Source organism: Globicephala melas, chromosome 10 (assembly GCF_963455315.2).
Source record: "Globicephala melas chromosome 10, mGloMel1.2, whole genome shotgun sequence".
In the NCBI taxonomy this organism is placed as follows: Eukaryota; Metazoa; Chordata; class Mammalia; order Artiodactyla; family Delphinidae; genus Globicephala; species Globicephala melas.
The window spans coordinates 58,638,029-58,662,822 of record NC_083323.1 but is presented as its reverse complement, the minus strand read 5'-3'; the positions used below and the strand labels follow the sequence as shown (position 1 = coordinate 58,662,822).

The 24,794-nt window shown below is 49.4% G+C and overlaps 2 protein-coding genes across 7 annotated transcripts in view; one reads left to right on the top strand and one right to left on the bottom strand.

Moving 5' to 3' along the window:
• The first annotated feature begins 133 nt into the window (after positions 1 to 133).
• LOC115858625 (transmembrane protein 198-like) overlaps positions 134 to 24,794 on the top strand; it is a 37,762-nt gene continuing 13,101 nt past the window's right edge. Inside the window, exons 1-5 of one of the 5 annotated variants that reach the window (XM_030866709.3) lie at positions 134 to 330; positions 1,348 to 1,607; positions 2,180 to 2,761; positions 3,207 to 3,364; positions 3,487 to 4,596. In XM_030866709.3, coding sequence (XP_030722569.1) covers positions 1,433 to 1,607; positions 2,180 to 2,761; positions 3,207 to 3,364; positions 3,487 to 3,624 — 1,053 coding nt within the window. In that variant the 5' untranslated portion in view covers positions 134 to 330; positions 1,348 to 1,432 and the 3' untranslated portion in view covers positions 3,625 to 4,596. Of the gene's footprint in view, positions 331 to 1,347; positions 1,608 to 2,179; positions 2,762 to 3,203; positions 3,365 to 3,486; positions 4,597 to 24,794 lie in introns of those variants that run through there. The other 4 variants (XM_030866708.3, XM_030866711.3, XM_030866713.3 and 1 more) reach the window with 4 other exon arrangements.
• On the bottom strand, positions 4,853 to 10,654 carry MMP19 (matrix metallopeptidase 19). Of its 2 annotated transcripts, XM_060306404.1 has the most exons (9): positions 10,444 to 10,654; positions 10,063 to 10,148; positions 9,043 to 9,173; positions 8,581 to 8,796; positions 7,863 to 8,108; positions 7,154 to 7,279; positions 6,163 to 6,327; positions 5,874 to 6,001; positions 4,853 to 5,693 (listed from the first exon to the last, which is right to left on the bottom strand). In XM_060306404.1, exons 1-9 carry the CDS (start codon positions 10,528 to 10,530, stop codon positions 5,358 to 5,360), a joined length of 1,521 nt encoding a protein of 506 aa, XP_060162387.1. In that variant the 5' UTR covers positions 10,531 to 10,654; the 3' UTR covers positions 4,853 to 5,357. The 2 variants fall into 2 exon arrangements, with proteins under 2 accessions (XP_060162387.1, XP_060162388.1); XM_060306405.1 differs by lacking the exon at positions 7,863 to 8,108.

The window sequence follows — 24,794 nt, the reverse complement described above, 5'->3', positions numbered from 1 at the left end:
AAGGGGGTCTCTGATCCCAGCCTAGAGCCGTAGGCAAACTGGGTCCCCCCACACACAGGGAAAAGAGTTGGAGGGTCCCGCCCCGTGATGTCACCCCCCCCACCCTGTCCCCTTCCTCCACCCCCACCCCCACCCCGCCCCCAAGCTGGTTGCTTTTAGCTCACGGGGCTTGGGCTACGACTTGCAAGAGTTTAGGGGGCAACGAACAGAGTGGCCCTACGGGTACCCACGCCCGACAGCCGCCTGAACGCCTAGGACTCCAGGCAGGGATGCAGCTGGGGGTCTAGGGAAGCACATCTACCCCCTCCTCTCCTCAGCCCTGACAGGGTGGTGAGTAGTTAACACCCCCTCCCAAACCTCTCCTTGTTTAGAGTCCCCAGACTTCCAAGCGGATTGGGGAGAGAAACCCCAGGGATTGCCCAAGCCAACTCTCCTGCTTGTTAAGACCTTGATGTCCAAAAGAAGACAGCTGAAGGGAAGTGCCTGCACCCACCCTACCCCACTCCCATAGTGCCCCCACTGCCAGCCCCTCCTCCTTGGTGTTCTCCTTTCAGGAACTGAGATCATATCCCACTGGCAGCCCTGACACCCCAGGGGAAAGGGGGAGGTAGGAAAAGTCCCACCAGTGTCCTGAGGGGAGGAGCAAAATACTACCAGGATGTGAGATGTTGTCTGTGGGCAAGGTGCCTGCTTAGTCCGTGGGGGATCGTGGGAGTTGGACTGTGGCTGAATGCCCCTTCCCCCAATAACTCCTCCACCTGAAGCCAAGGCTTCAAAACCCTGATAAAGTGTGGCTTTCTGTCTCTACTTGATTTCTTGTCTCAAACTCTTGGTGTCTGATTTTTCCCCCTCTTCCTTCTCTTGGGTTGGAGCAATTGTCGGGAGACCCCCACCATGATTCATTCTCTCCCCTTCCTTCTCCTTCTCCCCCCTCTATTAAGTCCATTCTTCCCAGTTCAGTGTGATAATTTTGAGTCCCAGCTGCAGATGGGGCAAGCTTTCTTTTCGGCTGGAACAAGCTGCTGAGTCTTTAGCCTCCAGTCTCACTAGTACCCCTGGGCCCCTCCCTCCACAGACCGAGGACTTCCTACTGCTCCCACCCCACCCTGAAAAGCCAGGGGACAAAGACTCATTACCTTTATAAGATTTGAAGTCCTACTTAATGTCCTTGTTTCAGAGGGTGATAAAGAGACAGCTGGCTCCCCTTAACCCGGTCCTGTAGGTTTCTTCAGTTACCCCAGCAGGGCTAAGCTCCGTCCTGAAATTGGCCTTTCTTTAAAAGAAATAGAGGTACAGAGTCCTCAAGATTCATGGGCACCTGAGTTCCTGCCCCCTACCCCCTTGCAGGTTTCCCAGCCCCCTCAAGACATTCATGGATGGATGAGAGGAGCTGACACTGACCTCCCTCTCTGTGACCACCTTCTCTTCGGCCATGGAGGAAGCCTTGCTGCCCCTGGCCATGACCTCTGACCCCAGGCCCTTTAATCAACAACTCCCAGAGCCTCCAGACCCAAGATGTGTCTTGGAACCCCAGGACAATCCTGAATTGGCACCCGCCCTGGTGTGTGCTCTTTGCTGCTGCTTTGGAATCATCTACTGCTGCTTCGGTGAGGGCAGGGCCAGGGTTCTGGGGGGCAGCTGCCCAAGACCGTCACCCTCAAGGATGATGCCAACTTTCTCCTTTGCTCCTGAGCCACCTCTCCTCCTCTGTCGGGGGATGCTACCTTCAGTGAGGCTGATCTGCTCTTGCCAGCTCTTTTTCATCCCCCATGCCCACACCCTCCAGCTCTGAGCCTTGCCTCCTACCTCAGGATTCCATTCCCAAATTACCCTCTATGCTTAAGGCTTCTTCACCCTTCCGCAATAATCTGAACCAGCCTGTGCCGATTTCTTCCCGTCTACCATCCCTGGAAGGACGAAACCTTGTTTCTGTACTTATTCCCCTCAATGCATCCGTCTTACCGTCTTACCTGCTGATTTGCTCTCCCATCCCCTCTCAGTTCCTGAAAAGTCCCTACCCTCCCTAGATGATCCCTTTCTGCCCTTCGCCTTGAGGTCCCTGTGTGTGCTGCTCCTGCCTTCTGCTCCTCTGGTCAGCCATTCCTCTCCCTCCTGATTCATCAGAGCCATCCCTGGAGACCTCTTTCTGCCTCTCAGTGCCTCCTGCCTCCCTTCCCAGGCTACCGCTGCTTCAAGGCAGTGATGTTTCTCTCCGGCCTGCTATCAGGAGCCCTGGTGATCTTCCTGCTGTGCCACAAGGAGCGTGTGCTAGAGACACAGCTGAGCCTGGAGGTGAGCGCGGGCATTGCGCTAGGCATCGGACTCCTCTGCGGCCTAGTCACCATGCTGGTTCGCAGTGTCGGTCTCTTCCTGACTGGTCTCCTGCTAGGCCTAACCCTGGGCGCCGGGGTCCTGCTGGGCACTGAGCCCATCTACCAACCACCTTCAGCCTGGGTGCCGGCCGGGGGGCTGGTGGGGCTGGCACTGCTGGGAGCCCTGCTCACACTTCGGTGGCCACGTCCATTCACAGTTCTGGGCACAGCCCTGCTGGGTGCTGCGGTGCTGGTGGCCTGTGCTGACTACTTCCTGGAGGGGCTGGCACTGGGCAGTCGGCTGGGCCAGCGCTTGCAGGCACTTCCAGCCTTGCCTCCTCTCTGCTGGTATAGCTGGGTCTTGCTGGGGACCTGGCCAGCCCTGGGGGCCCTTGGGGCCCTGGCCCAGTGGAAGCTCATGGATGAGGAACGTGGAGGCCACACCAATGGTGAGTTACTGCCATGGTACAGAAAGCAGCCAACCTGTGCCTTCTCTTGTCCCTGGTTCCCAGACTTGAGGAGGGGAAGGGGGAAAATCCACTTGAGGCAAAAGGCAGAGGTGTCTAAGGTGAATGGGGCAGGGCTTTGAAGACAGAGTTGGAGGAGCCAAAGTTCTGGGTAAGAATGAGAAGAGTCATTGTCGGGGGAGGGGGGTGCAGGGAAGAGTTACTGGGGACTGATATGGAAGAAAAGGAAGGTGTCAGGGAAGTCCAGAAGGAAAGGGTAGGAGGATTACAAAGAAAACTTTCTTTAGAATAACTGGAGGGGGAATGAGATTTGAGAGAGACGTAACAGGGACACTGAATGGGTTTCTCTAGAGTATGAGTGTATTTGGGGGTGGGTTTCAGAGTCTAAAGAGGCCTCCCTGAGTCTGTATTGCCCCCTCCCAAGCAGTGGTCTTGAGCCACCAGCGAAGGCATCTGCAACTCCTTCGGATCCGTCAGCAAGAGGCTAAGTGGCACCAGACCTCCCCTGGGGTGGGGCTCTGTGAGGGCAGCTACCGGCGCCCGCTCCACCCCAGCGCCCGGAGCCCTGCTGACAGTCTGGCTCCAGTGAGTGGAGGGGTAGGGGGTGCTCAGGGGCATGGGAGAGAGGGCACATGGGGATGCTCAGGGTGGAGGGGGGCTCTGACCCAGGCCCTTTCTTCTGCCCTCTCTGCCCTGTGCCCCTCCAGAGCTATCTCCAGAGCCTTCGAGAGCGCCAGCTGGGACCAGGCACCCAGGCCACAGCTCCCCACACTGTCCTGGACCTGGATTCTGACTGTGGTTCCACTGTACCCCTCACCACACCTTCTGGTTCCACCCGGACCTGAGCCTAAACCTCCACTGATGCCCTCACCCCTAGCAAGGGCCTGGGAACACTAGGTGGGCAGGGCCTGGGCCCACAGGATCCAACACAAACTTCCCCACCTCTTGGGGATGGAATCTGTGCTCCAACCCAGAGCAGCCCTGTAGGGATATGTTTTAGGTACAGATAGAGAAGAATCTTGTAGGGAAGGGAGACGAATGGAAATATGAGTACATACCTCTGTCCAATAATAGAGGTGCTCTGGTCCCTAAAGTAACTGACTCCCTAATTCCCTCCAAACCAAACCAAGGAGGACCGTTACCCAGATAGCCTTCTATATACCCGCCTCAGTTTGCCTCACAATGGTAAAATAAGGGGTTTCGTTTTTGTAGGACCTAAAGAAAATCAGGAAGCCTCCTAAAGCACTTGATAGCTTTTTGATGGGGAGAAGGGCAACAGAGGAGCTTAAGGGTCCCTAATCCCCAGGTCCCTCATTAGGGGGCAGTTGGGTTCCTGGTTAGCCTTTCCCTCTGGACCCCGTAGGCTCAAGCCCCCTTCTCCTACCTCAGTTGGGGGTACTGTCCTCCATGGTGCTTCCCTTTCCCTTCTTCTTAATGTGGGGAAGACCACAGGGCAGTGCCTGGCTCAGCACCCCCCTTCTCCCAAAGCTGGCTTCTTGCTCCAAGGAGAGAGCATTGGCCCACATGCCAGAGTCTTGCCCTTTTGCCCAAAGGAGCCTGGTCTTCAGGGCTGCGTGGAAGACAAGTGCCTTCTCTGCCTCTCATCATAGGTGACACTAATCTCCTTAACCAGAACATTGTCCCAGCCACTAACCCATTCTAACTCTCCACTACCCCTGATTCTCCTGCCCAAAGTCTGTACCCTGGTTCCCCAGACAGCATGAAGGAAGATATGTCCCTGCCCCGGGGAAGCAGGGTTATGATGGGAGGGAGGAAGAACACGGGAGCATGTGAATAAAATGGCATTGAACATTGAATCAGGGAGTCCAGCCTCTACTGTTGCTGCTCTTTTCTTTCTTTGCACCCCAGAACAAAGGGTTAGCCATACTGACAAGTCCTCTGTCCCTTAAAGATCTGATGAGGGTACCTTTATCAGACTGGACTACCGTAGGAGCTGCACACGCACAGCCAGAGGAAGAGTTGTTCACTGCTCTCTCATGAAGTTAACCTTTATCAAGCACAAATGCTCCAGGCACTTCACATATAGTATTTCATTTAATGCAACAACCCTGCAGGATTGGTATTAACCTTATTTTGCAGACGGGAAATCCAAGGCTTAACGAGGTTAATTAACTTGCCCAAAGTCATAAGCAAGTAAATGTGATTCTCAAGGATTACAAAGCCGTTGCTCATTTTACTGGCTATGCTGTTTTCTTGCACTTTATCTAGGAAGAACAGGACCCAGGCTTTCCCAGTTGTGGCCTCCTGTCAGCTAAAGGCCTAATGGCTGCCTTTCCTCTACCAATGTCCTCCAGAGAGTAGACGGGGAAGAAATGGATGGATTTGGGGGCTGAGTTAGAGAGTCACTGCCCAGGAGGGAAAGAATACAGGGGAGTGGTGGCTGGGGCTGGGACATTTAGAGGCGTGAGGTCCATGGTTCATGCTCGTGCTGCAGCAGACGTTTGATTGAGGTCTTAGATCTCTGGGAGGGTGACGTTGCCACGGAATAAAAGGGTGGTGGAGGCTGTGACTGAGGGGGTAATGTCCAAGATCGTATCTCTGGCTGAGTGGTCAGTGTTCAAAGTGATGTGATATCTATGGCCAAGGAAGTGTTATCCAAGGTTGTTCCTGTGGCTGAGGAAGTGGTGTCCCCATCTGATGGGGTGGTGTCTGGGGTCTGGGGACCACAGTGCATCCAGTTGTGGGCGATATCTCTGGGATAGCCTTTCTCTACTCGAAGCTGTCGATTGAGGCTCCAGTACTGTTTTCCCTTAAAGAAGTAGACGCGGCCATCCCGCCAACTCATGGCACCTGAGGGCTGGTCTGGCACTCCTGTAAACAACCGCTTGGTTGGTTTGGGGTAGCGGCTGAAATCAGTTTGGGCCAGCTCGTCCCACTGCCAGTAACGGGAACCCTAGGTGTGGGGCAGACAGGGAGAAAAGGAGGATGAGAAGAGAGCTTAGGGACCCCCCAGAGGTCTACCCTCAGCCCACAGCAGCTGCAGAAGAACTCCCTTCAAGAGCAAGTCTGCTTCTCCGTGTGAGGTAGCCCGCCCCTCCTAAGAAGGGATTTGCCCTTGCTTTGAACTTCATACCTTAAAGAGGAACACCTTTTTGTTGAGAGGCCAATAGAGAGCAGCATCCAGGTTGGGTTCTACCCTATTCAGCTTCTTAGGGAAGCCAGGAGACATCTTGAAATTAACGTAGCGCCACACCTTGTCTCCTGAGAGCATGTAAGGAAAGAACAAGACACCTCTGTCGCCAGGTGATAGCTTTCAGTTCCTCCATTCCACCGTCTCAGAAACTTCTCATCCCTCCCTCCTTTTATGGATTCTCTGATTATAGGCCCTCCTCAGGTAACACACTGTAAACTAGTCCCCTCACCCTTAAAGAAGTGAATCCATTGCGTCCGAGGAGAGTAGACAGCAGCATCCAGGTTTCCTGGGAGCCCCTCCCAAAGGGCAGACACTTGGAACAAGGGACCCAGCCCTGAATCTGTCACGGTCCACACGTAGTTTCCCTTGAAAGCGTAGGTCTTCCCTCGGGGCCCTGAGAGCATAAGCGTGTCAACAAGTCAAAAAGACAGGGGTCGGGCTTCCCTGGTGGCGCAGTGGTTGAGAGTCCACCTGCCGATGCAGGGTACGCGGGTTTGTGCCCCGGTCCAGGAGGATCCCACATGCCGCGGAGCAGCTGGGCCCGTGAGCCATGGCCTCTGAGCCTGCACATCCGGAGCCTGTGCTCCGCAGCGGGAGAGGCCACAGCAGTGAGAGGCCCGCGTAAAGCAAAAAAAAAAAAAAAAAAAAAGAAAGGCAGAGGTCAAATAAAGACTTGTGGGTATCTCAGGCAGACTAATCATTTGCTGTCCTCTCACAGGCTGATTTCTCAAAAATTCATTCAACTTTAATTCAGAGAGAAGATTAAGGGCAGAGAAGGAGGACCCAGTGTTCAGCCTCTCCTTTATTGTTCACAGCAAATCAGCCCTGGCCCAACAAAACAAAACAAAAGCCCTGCAGGTAGCTGCTCCCCCTTGGGGACCTCCCCTCCTCCCCCGGGTGGCTTCCAAGTTGTACTTCCATGTGGGTATAACACCCTCTCTAATAGACATTCCAGTTAAGACTGTTTTCTCCATCCTGCTGTATTTCCAGATATTTTTAGTGGCCCTCATAGGGTGGCAGCAGAGGTAAATTCCAGCCTGGCCCACCTTTAATTTGGTTCTGAATCCTCCCTCCCCATACCACATGCCTCCTTCCATGGCCACCAACCCCTGTCTGGTGGTAAACTGCCATTGCTCACGCCGAGGTCCAATGTCACTCCCATGTCAAGGTCAGCAGGCCACCCCACTGCCTGCCTACAGCCTAGAGGAGAAGGGTCTTACCCAGCATCATGGCGTCCAGTTCACCACTGCAGGGGTCTGGCATGGGACTGGGTTCTGTGGGCACTTGGGGTACAGTGGGGAGCTCCGTCTCTTCTTCCTCATCCTCTGTCTCTGGGCTTTTCTTGCCTGCAAGGTAACATAATCCTGCTCAGGGAGAGAAGGCACTGGCCTCCCCACTCTTCTACTGTAAGTTCAGCTCAGAGGTCCCATAGAGAGGAAAAGGGAAACCTAGAGAGCTTTCCTTGGTGGGAGGAAAGATCATATTGATATCAGCAGAAGACATGTTTTTAGTTTTGAGAGGCACTAGAAAGGGAGAAGGGGGTTTGCTGGAATGTTCATTCTTCATCCCCTAGAACAGGTATGAGGGGAGAGAGCTCTGGCAGAAAGATTAGACCTGGAAGTGTCAGAAAAACAGCTCTTGGGAGTTCCCTAGTGGCCTAGTGGTTAGGATTCCGGGCTTCCACTGCAGCGGCCTCGTGGCCTGGGTTCAATCCCTGGTTGGGGAACTGAGATCCCACAAGCCATGTGGCAAGGCCAAAAAAAAAAGGAAAGAAAAACAGCTCCTGAAAATGAAGAAGGCCAAGTAACTGGGCAGGAGGAAGAGAAAGAAGCCAAGCCATTTCCCTCCATGAAGATTAGACCTGTCTCTTCATGCCTGAAGAGATACTGGTCAGACTGACCTTCACGATCACTAGGGGAAAGGACTGACCATAGAGAGCCTGGATCCCAGCCACATCATCCGGGTGCAGCTTGAAGTGGGGCCGGTAGCCAGCATAGACAGGGGCCATGAGGGCCTGGGTGTATCGGGAGTGCCCAAGCCCCAGGGCGTGGCCCAGTTCGTGGGCTGCAATGATGCGCAGGTTCACCCCCCGGTAGGTCTCTTCAGTCCAGAGCTCATCTTCATCAAAGTGCACACTGCCCAGCTCTGGGATGTCGGCATGGGCCAGGACCCGCCCTGGACAAAGGCAAAGGTAGACAGGAAGGAGGTCAGAGTCTCCTAGGGTGGAGCATCCCCTGCCTGTTATAAACTCCAATTACTCCATTCCCTTAAAATTCCCCCATGTATATTCACTGTCTCTTGGATACCTCTCACTCCGTTCAGATTCCGCTGTCATCACTCCGTTCTCTCAGGGATGCCCATCACTCTGTCCCTTTACCTCCCAGCCACTCTGTCATCTCTGGCCCTGTCCTCTTTGAGGTATGCCTTGAGCAGAGGAACTTAAACCAACAAAGAAGGCATAAGCTTCAAAGAAGAGGCTTGGTAAGGCCCCAGGGAGGTGACATGCTGCTCCCCAAGGGAATATTAGAAGGTGGTTAGAGAGTGTAGGGTACAGTTGAGCATGGGGGTGGCCTGACATTAAGGTTCCAGAGTCACTGACTCAAGGGGACAGAGGTCTGTGAAGTGAGAGTTGAGAGCTGGTGCCTACCAGGCCCATCAAAGGTACTGGAGCAGTATGGGCTTTGGCGGCCATGGAAGGAGAGGCGGATATCAGCCCAGCCAGCCTTCACCTCCCGGAAGGTCAAGGGAGCCACATTGTTCCAGTACTGGAAGGCTTGAAGCAGGGCTGCCCGGGCTGTGTAGGATGGGAGGGTGGAGGGCAGGTTCAAGATGCGGAAGGTCAGGTGCTTCTTTCTCCAGCGGCCTGGTTAATTGGACCAGAAAATAGATTAGAAGCACAGATACTTTTGCCAGCTCCGAAGAGTTCCCCTGAGTCTGGGCACTCCCTTAGCAAAGCTGTGAAACAACCCCTCCAGGCAAGTGATGATCAGTTAATAACCAGGTGACCATCCATTCAACACTGAGCTCATCCAGGCTGTCTCAGTGCCACCTGTGCTCCACAGCCATGCCAACCCCTCCTCTCCCTCCCTTTCCCAGGCTCAGCCCTCACCCAGCAGCAGGTATTTAAAGGTCTTCTGGTTGAAGGGGTCCTCCAGACCACAACGGGGCTGCCTCATACGGGCCCTCGTGGTGTCATCTAGCTGACCTGAGACTGGCAGCTCAGATGCTTCCTGAAAAGCTCTAGAAAGAGGGAGAGGGATGGATCCAGCAGGGAAGGGGCATCTGGAATGACTGAGAACTGGGGATAGCTCTTTGGCCCCCTGCTGCCCAAGGTGGTGGCTGAGAATGGCCCAAAAGCTCTGAAGCTGATGGGATCACTCCAGGATCCAGTCCTCATAATTGGGACTTCCTGTTCTGCATAAAGGAAATACTCCAGCTTCACCTCCTGTGTTCATGCTCTTATTTGGGTAAAGTGCCATCTGGCGTTGCCTTCTTCCTCTACTGCAATTTCTAACCTCCTTCTGATCTAGGTAAGTGTCCTGCCTCCTGCTCTGGAGACTCTCCCACCACTGCTGCCACCTGAGGGCCTGTCCTCCCTTTGCTTTCTCCCCTCCTGGCTGGACCCGTCCCTCCCAGCCCAGCCTGCTCTGGGGCAATTTCATCCATCAGGCGCCGCAGGTACTGTGACTTTTCAAGGGCCTGGGAACATATCTGAGAGCAGAAAGAAAAATGACCCATTAGATCCAAAATATGAAAACTTCAAAATAGAAATAAATAAATCCCATATTAAATGTTTACGAAAGGCAACATCATGTCAACAACTCAGCTCCAACTCAACTCACAGTTTTACATATAAATTATACTTCATGTGGAATGTGACCAAATAATAGTATTTTGGATATAACATGGCATGGAGCCTCCAAAGAAGTGCTTAGGGCCTAGGAAGATCCAATGACTGTGCCCTCATCTTTGAATCCCCATCTCACCCCAGGCCCCACCACCCATTCCCTAGATCCCCAGCGTGGACCTGGGTTAAGCAGAGGTGGGCCTGGGGACTGAAAGGGTTTAGAAGAGAGAAAGGAGACCTTGTGACCTTGACCCTGAAGGCATGCACCTTATGACCTCTCACCTCAGAGCTTCTATGATATCTTCTGGCCTGAAGTCATCAGGTCCTTCTAGAGGCTTCTGTAGGTACCCGTATTGCAACAAGTAATCCTATGATGAGGGTAGGGGTCAGCAGAATAAAAGGAGGTTAGTCTCTGGGTGAAGCTCTAAGTGACCTAACAGCCCATAAGGACAGGAGGGGACAGACGTGGAAGGACTAAAGGAGAGGCACGTTAGGGGAGGAAAAAGGGGAAGGAGTGGAGATGGGTAGGGGTGGATCATGGAATAGAGGAAGGAAGGGAAAGGAAGGCAGTTGTAGGTCAGAAGGGAGGCTTGGATGGGACCATGGAGCAGTTCCTCCATCCCTCCCCCAGCCTGGGTCTGACCTTCCCAGGGCACTCACCACTGCTGCCTCCCTCTCTCCAGGCCCCAGGGCCCAGCACGAGACTGTCATGGGGAGTAGGAAGCCCAGCCACAGCCGCTGCCAGTTCATGGTCCCACCAAGCAAGAGCTCCAGAGGCTGTTTGTGCCCTCTGCCCTGAGATTTCTGGGAGCCTGGGGGAGCAGGGCTAGGTGGGGGTCTCTTCCCTTCAGTTCTTTTCACTCTCTAGTCTCTGGTCCTCTTCATAAAACTTCAGAGGAGGGCAATTGGGGGGAGCGTCAGTAGGAGGTGACTCAGCCCAGAGATGTGTTGCAATTCACCATTAACCTCTGCCCTGCCAGAGAGCGGAAGTCAAGAAGAGCCTCCAACCCTATCCCCCAGGGTCCTCTGCTGGAGACCGAAAGACTTTCCATATTGTCCTGTGGGTGGGTATCCTGGCAGGATCAGAGGCAGAATATCTGCAAAGACTAGGGATAGGGACCATGGCCATCCTCTGAAGCTGGACATTCCTGTGCCCCAGTGACCCTTGGGTAGCAAACCCCTCGTCTGCAACCTTCATGTCTCCCTGTCTGCTCTAGGATAGGAAAAATAATAATAAAACTAAGAGGTAGGAAGCAAGTTGCTTAGGTGCTTGGGTTTCAGGTGAAGGAATGAAGGATGAGATCTCAGTTTCTTTGCATCCAAAACCAAGTTGGGAATTCAGATGCTCTTGAAACCTGCTTGTGTCTGCTTTAATAAAAAGTCATCATTTCGGGCTTCCCTGGTGGCGCAGTGGTTGAGAGTCCGCCTGCTGATGCAGGGGACACAGGTTCGTGCCCCGGTCCGGGAAGATCCCACGTGCCGCAGAGCGGCTGGGCCCGTGAGCCATGGCCACTGAGCCTGTGCGTCCGGAGTCTGTGCTCCGCAACAGGAGAGGCCACAGCAGTGAGAGGCCTGCGTACCGCAAAAAAAAAAAAAAAAAGTCATCATTTCAAGCATTTAATGTACCTGGAATGTGTGGGTTGCGGGGAGGGATAACAAGGATACAAGGAAATAAAGGGCCAGAGCCTGCCTGCAGGGACATTACAGATAGGGTGAGACCAACACAAGCACCTGAAATGAGGGGAACCAGAGTGCCAGGCAGGGGGTGCCCCAGCCTGAGGGCCATGGGGCTGTGGGAAGGCTCGCAGAGGAGGCAGGCTTTGAGCTGGGCTGTGAAGGCTGGCTATGAGTTGAATGGAGTAAAAGAGTCCTGGGGAACAGGGACAGTGCAGGTCTTGAGCAAAAGTGCAGAGGGGAAAAAAGCCAGCTGTACCCAGTGAGAGGTTCTGAGGCTGTGCTTCGTTCCTACCCCAGGCTAGGTCAGTGCTTCGGGTGCTGCTTAATATGTCTGTCAAATGAATGACCAGGCTGGGAGAGTGGCTGGGAGCCAGAGTTTAGAGACGGTCTTGAATACTATGTAAGAAAGAAAAGAAAACCTTACAGTTAAAGAACTACTTTGTGTTAGGTGATTCATATATTATCTCATTTAATTCTCACTATCCTCCTATGAGGGAGGAATTATTCTTTTTTTTAATTAATTAATTTATTTATTTATGGCTGTGTTGGGTCTTCGTTGCTGCACATGGGCTTTCTCTAGTTGTGGTGAGTGGGGGCTGCTCTTTGTTGCAGTGCATGGGCTTCTCATTGTGGTGGCTTCTCTTGTTGTGGAGCATGGGCTCTAGGAGCACGGGCTTCAGTAGTTGTGGCACATGGGCTCAGTAGTTGTGGCTCGGGGGCTCTAGAGCGCAGGCTCAGTAGTTGTGGCGCACGGGCTTAGTTGCTCCACGGCACGTGGGATCTTCCCGGACCAGGGCTTGAACCCGGGCCCCCTGCATTGGCAGGCAGAGTCTTAACCACTGCACCACCAGGGCAGTCCCTCTGGCCATTTTTTAAAGAGAGGAAATGGAGATTCAGAGAGGGAAACTTGACTAAGGACATGGAACTCCTAACTGGCCTGGCATATATTCAAATCCCTCTGCCAACTCCTAACCCGCACTCTTTCCATGCACCAAGCTGACTCTTAGAGCTTTGTTCTCTAAGTGGTTAGGAGCCACTGAAGTTTCCACCATCACCTGTGCATCACACAACACTTACATACCATTCAAATGCACAGGGAAGTAGGGATAGGAATGGGGGAAGGGGTTACTGAACTCATGTTTTCAGTGGGACCCCAGTTCTGAGCCCTTCCCCACATCCCAGGCTGCAAGGCTGGCAGGCCACAGGAGAACCCTTCACACCCCAGGATGGAGGCGGGGGATCCTCCTGACTCATATCGTTGCCCTCAATGATGCTGGTCCTCTTGACCCACTCAGCACGCAACTGAGTAATAAAGTGACTAAGTCCCAAATGGCCAGTGACAGGCAAGCAAGGACATAGCCTCTGACTGATGAGTAACAGAGGCCGTGACTGAGACCATGATCAAGGCTGCTGCCCCCAGGAAACGAGGAAGCTTGGGAACCAGCTCCATTCAGCCCCCTGCAGGGCTTTTCTCAGCCCTGCCCTTCTCTTCCTCTTTCCACCCCTCCATCCCTCAATCCCTCTTCTTTTGAGAAGAGGACATGGGCCAATTGAAAATTATATATTTTTTTCTGATTAAAGTCTTCTCTATTTTTTTTCTTTTTTAAACATTTTTATTTTATTTACTTTTGGCTGTGTTGGGTCCTCGTGGCTGCACGTGGGCTTTCTCTAGTTGTGGCGAGCAGGGGCTACTCTTTGTTGCGATGCACGGGCTTCTCATTGTGGTGGCTTCTCTTGTTGTGGAGCACGGGCTCTAGGTGCGCGGGCTCAGTAGTTGTGGCTTGCAGGCTCTAGAGCACAGGCTCAGTTGTTGTGGCGCACGGGCTTAGTTGCTCCGTGGCATGTGGGATCTTCCTGGACCAGGGATTGAACCTGTGTCCCCTGCATTGGCAGGCGGATTCTTATCCACTGCACCACCAGGGAAGCCTTCTATTTCTTTTTTTTCTGAATAAGATATCCATTGCTCATTATAGTAAATTTGGAAAATACCAAAATAAGCAAGGAAGAGAATGAAAACCACCAGTAAATTCTACCCAGAAGAAAACCACTAGTAATATTTTGATGCATTTACTTGGAACTGTCAGTGGCTCAGAGTTCAGCTCCAGCTCTGCCAGCCCAGCCTCAGCCCCTGGATGGAGACTGTGGGTGGGATGAGACAGAAAGTGAAAGGAAGTAGTGAGCATAGTGGGGGAGGGACAGGAGCTGAGAAGGGTGTGGGGAAAGGGAAAGGAGTAAAGTAAGATGAATGTGATAGCAGATTACTCCCTCCCCTTGGGCACCTCATATAGCAACAACAACAACAAAAAAAAGCGGGGGTGGGGGAATAATGCTTAGGAGTGTATGTTAGTACGTTAGTGAGAGAGATAATGGTTATTATAAAAGGTAAAGGGTGGGCTCTCACGCTGGCCTCGGAGCCACATTCTAGACACTAAGGAGCCAGGGAAAGAACAGAGTGAAACAGTAAAATTTGCCAAATAGTTTATCTCATTTAACTCTCGACAACAGCCCTGTGGGCTGGTATTATCACCTTCTATGGAAAAGGAGACTGAGTCTCTAACAGGTTACTTTGGGTCACACAGCTAGGAAGAAGCAGCAGAGCCTCAGGCCCAAGCTATGATCTTCGCAGTCTCCCAAGAGTTTCCACAGGCCCCCAAACAAACCCCTTAGAGCCAGGAACTGCAAGCTGGGCATGTGTGCAAGACTGCATGACTAACTGTTCCCATAACGGCATAATGACCTCCATTTCCGCCAGTCCCCACCCCCTGAGCCGAGCTGACCCAGCTCTTTTTCCCTCTGAATTTGTCATCTCTCACTGGGGGACATGTGTGAATGTGTGCGAAGGGTTAGGACATGCGGTCTGCCTGCCCCAGAGAACTTGAGTCTGAGAGAAATAACTCCTGGGTTCTTTGGCGGGCTTGCTCCCATCCTGCAAACTGCTTTCCCTCTCTGCCCACAGATTGTGGGAGAAGAGTTTGTATAGAAATATTTTTAATTAAAATATTTTAAACTGTAGCGGCAGGAAGTAGGTAAGATTCTGAGAGTATTTTCTCATGTTCAGGAGCTATGGGGCTGTGGGTGAAGGGCAAAGGTTGGCAGAGGTCTCTAAGCCCAGGAGAAGCCAATCTCCGAATCATCACCCGCCCCCCTCTGACAGCATCCTCACCCTAACGGGGTCACCTGGAGGGCTGGACATTCTGGTATATAAAGAGCAAGTCTGGGGTCTGAAACTGGAAACTGGAGGTGAGAAAAACGTAGGGTGTAACCAAGTTAGGGCTGGCCTAGATACTGCTCTTGATCTAGAGAAACGTGGGAGAAATATAGTGTCAGCCTCTGGCCTGTTTTCCCCTCAGGGCCCTGAGGGGGTCAGGAGAGAGGGCAGTTTGCCTGGCTGAATGGGATTGAGTTCTCGCCAAGTTGTTATCTTGGAAACCTCTGTTTTTAAGAGGACCCCTCCCCCAAAAAACACACACACTCCTTTAATTAGTTATGAGTTCCTAGAAGCCAGATGGGAAGCGATGGCCAGGACTGTGCACAGCTGGATCTGGTTACTAACCGGGAAGTGGGAGGGGCTTGGGGATGGCTCAGGCCTGGGCCAGCATATTCTGTTCCCAGGATACCCCAAACTTCCTCAACCCCCATTACAAACACTTTCTGGCATTCCCTCCCACCCGCACAGGCACTAGGCTAAACTGGCTCGGTTGAGAGGACATCAGACTCAAATCCCTGAGCTCTTAGGTTCCTGTCAAGTGTTGGGGAGACCAAGGTCTGCTCCCCTTCTCCAATCCACATACAAAGGTGTTATCCCACAGGACTCCCCTGGAGATGCTGGAGGCTTCTGCTGGTGGTCCCATTACCCAGCACAGTGCCAAAGGGCTGCATGAGAGGATAAATTCTAGCATCTGAAATAAGGAAGGGAGTAGAGGAATGAGTGTAAGTGTTCTTTCAGCATCTGGGATGATAAGGAAATGATGGTAACACAAAGGATTTTTCCTCCTTCTGGGAATGGCAGCCTTTTCCTTAACAAAACCCAAACTGATCTTTATTGATTTTCCCAAGTGAAGTGGGATGTTGGGGAGCAATTTGGCCTTCTGTCCTCACTCTGTGACCCCAGGTCTGCCGCAATGTTTGGGGACTGTCATGGGCCTGGAAAAGCCACATTTGGCTCCCTTTGGTGTTGGCAAAAGTGTTTGATAGGGGGTTAGCCAGGGAAGGAGTTCAACACTGACTTCCCCTTTTGAAGAAGGTAGTAACTAGATGTGGGACGGAGACCTTGGGAAAGACACAAGTTTCTCTGTTTTCTGTCAGGGCAGCAACTGCGGAGGAGAGGGATGTTGGGGTGAGAAGGCTGCCCTTGACCTGGGTGGAGGGGATATGTAGGGAGACAGTTCTCTTCTGCATCCCCTGTTTTGCCCCTAACTTACTTCAGAAAAATAGTGGGTGTTCACCAGTGTAGTTTTGTTTTTGCTCTGTAGTGAACTCATTAGTTTGACAATGGGGGAAGCATTGACACATTACAAGTATATCCTGCACAGAGTGAGGACAAAAGAGCTCAAGGACTTAAAAGTGACAGAGACACCATATTCCAGCCTGAGTTGGAGCTGCTTTGGCATAGGGAGCACCACTCCTCAGCTGTGAAGGAAGTTTCTGAAAAGGGAAATGGGAAAAGATAGCTGAGAAAGAAGACCATTGATCCTAAGGAAGACTGTATTCTCAGATTTTTTTTTTATACAGAAGCTATTCCTACAAATGTGCGCTTGCCTGTTACCCAGTTTTGTAAGACCCCTAGTGTGTGTGTGTGTGCACATGTGTGTTATCACAGGAGTGATGCTTCTATGTTATAAAAAATTGGGATGATACATAACTATCTGCCTACTTTCAAAAAGGAAGCCAGATTTTGATGGGAAGGAAGCACACTGGGAGGAAAAATCAGAGAGATCTTTGAAAACCAAAAGCTGGAACAGGTGGAAAACTATCCAGTTGATCGCTGGCCACAAAGTAAGGCTGGCCACTGACCAGAGTAGCCATGGTGATCAATAAGATCAGAAAGAACTGGTTGGCAAGAGGCCAATGTGAGGCCAATGGTAGTGGCCAGTGGCAAAAAGAGTGTAAAAGAGAAGCAAGAGAAAAGGGCAGTCAGGTTGGGGAGCTGAAGAAGCACAGGAAACCAAACCCAGCTTAGATTAAGGTCATGTATTGAAGGCAAATTGAAAGTTGCTTTTCTGACTAGACAAATACAAGGAATGAGTATTCAGCTGTCGTTCATTGCTTTACTTATTGACTCTGTCAGCGCTTTTTAAACTTTCCTGCCAATTGACACATACACACTACTATATATAAAATAAAGAACTAATAAGGATCTACTGTATAGCACAGGGAACTCTACTCAATACTCTGTAATGGCCTATATGGGAAAAGAATCTAAAAAAGAGTGGATATATGTATGTATAACAGGTTCACTTTGTTGTAAACCTGAAACTAACACAACATTGTAAATCAACTATACCCCAATAAAAATTTAAAAAATAGGGGCTTTCCCTGGTGGTGCAGTGGCTAAGAATCCGCCTACCAGTGCAGGGCACACGGGTTGGAGCCCTGGTCCAGGAAGATCCCACATGCCGAGAAGCAACTAAGCCCATGCACCACAACCACTGAGCCTGCGCTCTAGAGCCTGCGAGCAACAACTACTGAGCCCACGTGCCACAACTACTGAAGCCAGAGTGCCTAGAGCCTGTGCTCCACAACAAGAAAAGCCATGGCAATGAGAAGCCTGCGCACCGCAGTGAAGAGTAGCCCCCGCTCGTCACAACTAGAGAAAGCCTGCGAGAATCAATGAAGACCCAATGCAGCCAAAAAAAAAAAAATTTTTTTAAATAAAGTATATCATAAACCCCGGGGGAAAAAACCTTTTCTGACAAAATTCCCAGATAGATCATGAAAATGAGTATGTAGAGGGTAGAGGTGTATGTACATAACTGTGGTGGTTACTTCCTCAGGGTATTTGTCCATCTCACAATGATTACCCCTTCTCTGTCCCCCTTCCACAGGGTCAAATGGGTGACTTCCAGCAGCCATGTTTATGCCATGTAAAACTAAATATAGAATTCTATGTCAATAGGTTTCTTTTTTTTCCTTTGAGTACTTTAAACTGTCTGCTGATCTCCACAGTTTCTGTTGAGAAACCCATGGTAATTCAAATCATTGGTCCTGGACTTCCCTGGTGGTGCAGTGGTTAAGAATCTGCCTACCAATGCAGGTGACACGGGTTCAAGCCCTGGTCCGGGAAGATCCCACCTGCCGCGGAGCAACTAAGCCTGTGTGCCACAACTACTGAGCCTGTGCTGAAGAGACCGCAAGACACAACTACTGAAGCCCACGCACCTAGAGCCCCGTGCTCCGCAACACGAGAAGGTACCGCAATGAGAAACACGTGCACCGTAACAAAGAGTAGCCCCCGCTCACCGCATCTGGAAAAAGCCCACGCTCAGCAGCAAAGACCCAACGCAGCCAAAAAGAAAAAAAAAAAAAAATCATTGGTCCTCTATATAGTAACGTGTCATTTTTCTCAAACTGCTTTCAAGATTGCCTCTAATTTTTGGTTTTCAACAGTTTGACTGTGACGTGCTTAAATGTGGTTCGCTGCAGTGCGCGGGCTTCTCAACCTAGTGGCTTCTCTTCTTACAGAGCATGGGCTCTGGGCACGCGGGCTTCAGTAGTCGTGGCACATGGGCTCAGTAATTGTGGCTCGCTGGCTCTAGAGCGCAGGCTCAGTAGTTGTGGCGCAATGCCTTAGTTGCTCTGCGGCATGTGGGATCTTCCGGGAGCAGGGCTCAAGCCCGTGTCCCGTGCATTGGCAGGAGGATTCTTAACCACTGTGCCGCCAGGGAAGTCCCTGAGCTTCTTTTTTTATTTTATTTATTTTTAAAATTTATTTATTTTTGGTTTTGTTGGGTCTTTGTTGCTGCGGGCTTTCTCTAGTTGCAACGAGAGGGGGCTACTTTTCATTGCGGTGCGCAGGCTTCTCATTGCAGTGGCTTCTCTTGTTGCTGAGCATGGGCTCTAGGTGTGCGGGCTTGCTTCAGTAGTTGCGGCTTGCGGGCTCCAGAGCACAGGCTCAGTAGCTGTGGCACACGGGCTTAGTTGCTCCGCGGCATGTGGAATCTTCCGGGACAAGGGCTCGAACCCGTGTCCCCTGCATTGGCAGGCGGGTTCTCAACCACTGCGCCACCAGGGACGTCCTATTTATTTTTTAAAATATTTGTTTATTTTGGCTGCACCAGCTCTTACTTGCAGCATGCGAGATCTTTTAGTTGCAGCATGAGAACTCTTAGTTGCGTCATGCATGCAGGATCTAGTTCCCCAACCAGGGATCAAACCCGGGCCCCCTGCATTGGGAGCACGGAGTCTTACCTACTGGACCACCAGGGAAGTCCCACTTATTTATTTTATGCAAAGTAATATGTACCTCTTAATCCCCTATCCATATCTTGCCCCTCCCTTCTTTCCTCTCCCCACTTGTAACCACTAGTTAGTTCTCTATATCTGTGAGTCTGTTTCTTTTTTGCTATATTCACTAGTTTTATTTTTTTAGATTCCACAAGTAAGTGATATATTTGTCTTTCTTGGTCTGATTTATTTCACTTAGCATAATACCCTCCAAGTCCATCTATGTTGTTGCAAATGGCAAAATTTCTTTTTATGGCTGAGTAGTATTCCATTGTGTGTGTGTGTGTGTGTATACATATATATGCACATCTTCATTATCCATTCATCTGTTGATGGACCCTTAGGTTGCTTCCACATCTTTTTTTTTTTTTTTTTTTTCGCGTTACGCGGGCCTCTCACTGCTGTGGCCTCTCCCGCTGCCGAGCACAGGCTCCGGACGCGCAGGCTCAGCGGCCATGGCTCACGGGCTTAGCCGCTCCGCGGCATGTGGGATCTTCTCGGACCGGGGCACGAACCTGCATCCCCTGCCTCGGCAGGCGGACTCTCAACCACTGCGCCACCAGGGAAGCCGTGCTTCCACATCTTGGCTATGGCAAATAGTGCTGCTATGAACATTGGGGTGCATATATATATACCTAAGCATGGAATTGCTGGGTAGCATGGTAGTTCTATTTTTAGTTTTTTGAGGAATCTCCATAATGTTTTTCGCTGTGGCTGACCAAGTTACATTTCCACTAACCGTTGCTGAGCTTCTTTGATCTGAAAATTTATGTCTTTCACCAAATTCGGGAAGTGTTCAGCCATTATTTCTTCACAGAGTTTTCTACCCCATTCTCCCTTTCCTCTCCTGTGACTCCAATTAAATAAATGTATATTAGATTTCTGACATTATAGGTTTCTGAAGTTCTGTTCACATTTTTCAGTCTTTTCTTTTTCTCTATATTCTTCACACTGGATCATTTCTCTTGAACTATCTTCAAGTTCACTGAATTTTTCCTATCTCCAAACTGCTATTAAGTCCATTCAGTGATTTTTAAATTTCAAATACTGTATTTTTCAGTTCTAGAATTTTCATTTGGCACTTTTTTATAGTTTCTAGTCTTCTGCTATTTTCTATTTTTCCACTTATTATGAGCATATTTTTCTTTACTTCATTCAGAATCGTTATAATAGCTCCTTTAAAGTCCTTGCCTGATAGTTCTGATGAGTTATTGTATCAGTCCAGGTCCAACCAGGAAAGAGAAACCACATAGCAATTTAAACAAGAAAAGTTCAACATGCTAATGGGACTTCCCTGGAGGTCCAGTGGTTAAGACTTCTTGCTCCCAATGCAGGGGGCCTGGGTTCGATCCCTGGTCAGGGAACTAGATCCCGCAGGCCGCAACTGAAAGATCCCACATGCTGCAACGAAGATCCCGCACTCAGTAACAAAGATCCCACATACCGCAACTAAGACCTGGAGCAGCCAAATAGATTAATTAATTAATTTTTTAAAATTATGCTATAGTGGTGATCATTTTCTAACATACAGAACTATGGAAACTATTTTGTGCACCTGGAACTAACATAGTGCTGTAGTTCAGTTATACTTCAATTTAAAGAGAAATGAATTAGGGGAGTTCCCTGGTGGCTTAGTGGTTAGAATTCCACGCTTTCACTGCCGTGGCCCAGGTTCAATCCCTGGTCGGGGAACTAAGACCCTGCAAGCTGCACAGTGAAGAAAAAAAAAAAAAATTAAACTATAAACATTGACAGATAGTGGACCATAACAGAGGTAGGCAAGGCCTCCAATTAAAGAAACAGAATAGTTCCCAGGCAAGACAAAAAAAAGAAAAAAGAAAGCAAGAAAAAGAAGAAGGAAAAAAAGGAAGAAAGAAAGAAAGGAAAAAGAGGAAAGAAAAAGTAGGCCCATCGAAAGGAGTTTTGTTAGTCATGGAGGCATTAAAAAGCAGTCACAGGGGCTTCCCTGGTGGTGCATTGGTTAAGAATCCGCCTGCCAATTCAGGGGACACGGGTTCAAGCCCTGGTCTGGGTAGATCCCACATGCCGCAGAGCAACTAAGTCCGTGCCCCACAACTACTGAGCCAGTGCTCTACAGCCCACGAGCCACAACTACTGAGCCCGTGTGCCACAACTACTGAAGCCCGCGAGCCTAGAGCCCGTGCTCTGCAACAAGAGAAGCCACCACAACAAGAAGCCCGCGCGCTGCAACAAAGAGTAGCCCCTGCTCGCCGCAGCTAGAGAAAGTCTGCTTGCCACAACGAAAGGCCAACGCAGCCAAAGTTTTTTTAAATTTTTTAAAAATTATTTTAAAAAATAGCAGTCACAGAAGCAGACACTGGCAATGGCCATCCAAGAACTGTATTGAGAAAATGAATCTTGGCAATAGACTTGAGTATTCAGGCCATTTGACAAGGCCATTCCTACTGTGAAAGTAAATGCACCACATAGTGTAGTCTGATGCCTTCAGTCCTTCTAGTAGTATAATTCACTTTTCAAATCCCAATTTCCATCCTGCAGTAGGTTGAAAAATGTGCCTCCCGAAAAAGACATCCATCTCTGAATCCCTGGAACTTATTACCTTATAAAAAAAAAAAAAAAAAAAAGTGGGGGAGGACTTTGCAGATGTGATTAAATTAAGCATTTTGAGAAGCGGAGATTATTTTGGATTATCTGAGTGGGCACTAAATGCAATCAGATGTATCCTTACAAAACAGAGAGAAAGGAAGATTTCACATACAAATAAGAGAAGACAGTGCGACGACAGAGGCAGAGGCTGGAGGGATGCTGTCACAAGCTAAGGAATGCTGGCGACCACCAGAAGCTGGAAAAGGCCAGGAATAGAATCTCCCTTACAGCCTCTGAGGGGAATGCTCCTTTGCTGCACCTTGATTTTGATCCAGTGACACTGATTTTGAACTTCTGGGATCCAGAACTGTGAGAGCATAAGTTTTGGCTGTTTTAAGTCACCATGTTTGTGGCAATTTGTTACAGCAGTCATGGGAAACATGCATGTTCACCAAGAGACCTTCTGAATATAATTTGGTGAACCAAATCAGGAGCAATGTTTGTGGGAAGGTAGAGGGCTGGTTGTGCTGACCCAAGTATTCTGTTTCTCATGGCAGATGTAGTATGTGTAAATTGGTAAATTGACACTATAGTTTATATATTCTGGTTTATGCAAGTCTTGTGAGCTTGACTAATATGAGTCTGACCCCAAGATCTCCTCTCTGTGCTGACAAAACCAGATGTCTGACCCTGTGGGGTTATTTGCAAGATCCTGGCCATGGTAAACACACCAAGAAAATTAACACCATCTTGTTGAGGTCTTTTGAGAGGCATATATCTGGTCTCTCCCGGTTATTCCATGATCTTACCATCAGTTCTCTACTTCAAAACTTCATTAATAATAACTTTATCATGGGACTGACAGTTTAAAAAGCCTTCATATTCCTTATCTCATTTAATTCTCATAATAACAATGTTGCAGACTAGGTTTTATCATTATTATTATTATTTTTTTTTTGCGGTACGCAGGCCTCTCACTGCCGTGGCCTCTCCCGCCGCGGAGCGCAGGCTCTGGACGTGCAGGCCCAGCGCCCACGGCCCATGGGCCCAGCCGCTCCGCGGCATGTGGGATCCTCCCAGACCGGGGCACGAACCCGCGCCCCCTGCATCAGCAGGCGGACTCCCAACCACTGCGCCACCAGGGAAACCCTATCATTATTCTTATTTTTATAGTGGAGCAAAGTAACATTCAGATCAACTAAGTTTTGCCCATGGCAAGTGGAACTGAGATTTGAACCCAGGTCTTCTAGGTCTGAACCCTAGTGACTAGAGTCATTCAACAAACAAACATCTATATTGTGTTTCATTATGCACTAGGTACCAAGAACCAGGAATTCAGATACGAATAAAACTAGTCTTGTTTCTACTGCCATGAGGGGCTTCCAATCTAGTAGGAATAAGTATGTAAAAAATGCAAAAATGTTTATACCAAGGGCAGAAACAAGTGGATCAGAAATCACTGTACCTTACGTTGCACATTAGAAACTATAATTCACTGAATCTGTGTTTGTATTTGAGTGTTTTAGCATTGTTACAGCCTGCACATTATTATCTGGGACATTATTGCTAGATAAAATATTGTTTGTACAATCCAGTTAAAACAAGCTTGCCACCCAAGAAGAGGAACTCTAAGCAGAGGGATTTACATTAAACAAAAACACACTTGGAACTAATTCTATGTCTGTCTACGTTAACTGCTTGCTGAATATATAAGTAGTTTATAAAGTGTTGTTCTTCCCAATAATTTCATGTTTCTAAATTAGGTTAAATAATCCATTCAAATATCATTAACCTTAGAAATACCTGAACTCAGGAAGACCCGACCCTTTCTCTAGATCAGTTCTCCATAGTGGCTGTATCAATTTACATTCCCACCAACAGTGTAAGAAGGTTCCCTTTTCTCCACACCCTCTCCAGCATTTGTTGTTTGTAGATTTTCTGATGATGCCCATTCTAACCGGTGTGAGGTGATACCTCATTGTAGTTTTGTTAGGAACCAGGCCGCACAGCTGGAGGTGAGCGGTGAGCTCGTGAGCGAAGCTTCATCTGCCGCTCCCATCGTTCGCATTACCACCTGAACCATCCTCCAACCCCTGCCATCCGTGGAAAAACTGTCTTCCACAAAACCGGTCCCTGGTGCCAAAAAGGCTGGGGACCAATATTCCTGATTTAGGTAGTGCCTGGTGAGATAGTCTCATGTGTGCTGAGCAGGAGAGGTAAACCAGACTCTTAAATTATTTTAATACATGGGCCTATGTGATAAGTACCATGAGAGACATATAAGAGGCCATAGAATTTGGAGACAGAAACAACCATTTTCAGTTGGAAGATTCTGAGAACAGTTAACAGATGAGTAACTTCGCAGCTGATCTCTGAAGGATGGATAAAACATTTTAAAATAAACTTCAGGGACTTCCCTGGTGCTCCAGGGGTAAAGAATCAGCCATCCAATGCAGGGGACACGGGTTTGATCCCTGGTGGGGAAACTGAGATCCTACATGCCAAGGGGCAACTAAGCCAGTGCGCCACAACTACTGGGCTCGTGCGTCTCAAAGAGAGAGCCCGCTTGCTGCGAACTACAGAGCCCTCACGCTCTGGACCCCACGCACCACAACTACAGAACCCACATGCCCTGGAGCCCGCCCAGCCACAGCTAGAGCGAGAAAACCCGCACACCACAAATAGAGAGAAGCCCACGAGCCACAACTAGAAAGAAGCCTGTGCACCACAGTGAAGAGCCTGCTCCACAACGAAAGATCCCACATGCCTCATGAAGATCCCCTGTGCCGCATCTAAGACCCGACACAGCTATAAATAAATAATAAAACAAACTTCAATTTTTAGTTTATTAAAAATGCATATTTACTGTAATAAATTTAGAACATAAAAATTACATAAAAGAAAAGAAAAATCATCTATAATCCCACTACCCAGAAATAACCACCACTAACATTTTGCAGTATCTCCTCTTAGTCTTTCCATGTAATTAAGTGTTCTTCTTAAAAAGAACATAGTTGTTTTTTTAAATTTCTCTATAGCAGTCTGTTATACATCATAGTATATTTCATCAATGGCTTGTTTGGGGACATTAAAATTGTACTCTTCGGAATTCTCTGGTGGTCCAGTGGTTAGGACTCCACACTTTCACTGCTGAGGGCCCAGGTTCAAGCCCTGGTTGGAGAATTAAGATCCCACAAGCCATGTGGTATGGCCAAAAAAAAATTGTATTCTTTATTTTTGTGTTATTTTTTCTCATTTTGTTTTTGTAAAAATACTCTTAACAAAATATCCTTGTGACTAAATCTCTACATACCTCCTTGTATTTT

What these genes read in the sequence shown, in the direction of transcription:
- MMP19 (XM_060306404.1), bottom strand. Translation starts at nt 10,530, where the DNA reads ATGAACTGGCAGCGGCTGTGGCTGGGCTTCCTACTCCCCATGACAGTC. An exon ending in CTGGAGAGAGGGAGGCAGCA is followed by an intron (nt 10,149 to 10,443) that starts GTGGTGAGTGCC and finishes CCCTCATCATAG; the next exon opens with GATTACTTGTTGCAATACGG. An exon ending in ATGGATTCACTTCTTTAAGG is followed by an intron (nt 6,002 to 6,162) that starts GTGAGGGGACTA and finishes ACATGCTCTCAG; the next exon opens with GAGACAAGGTGTGGCGCTAC.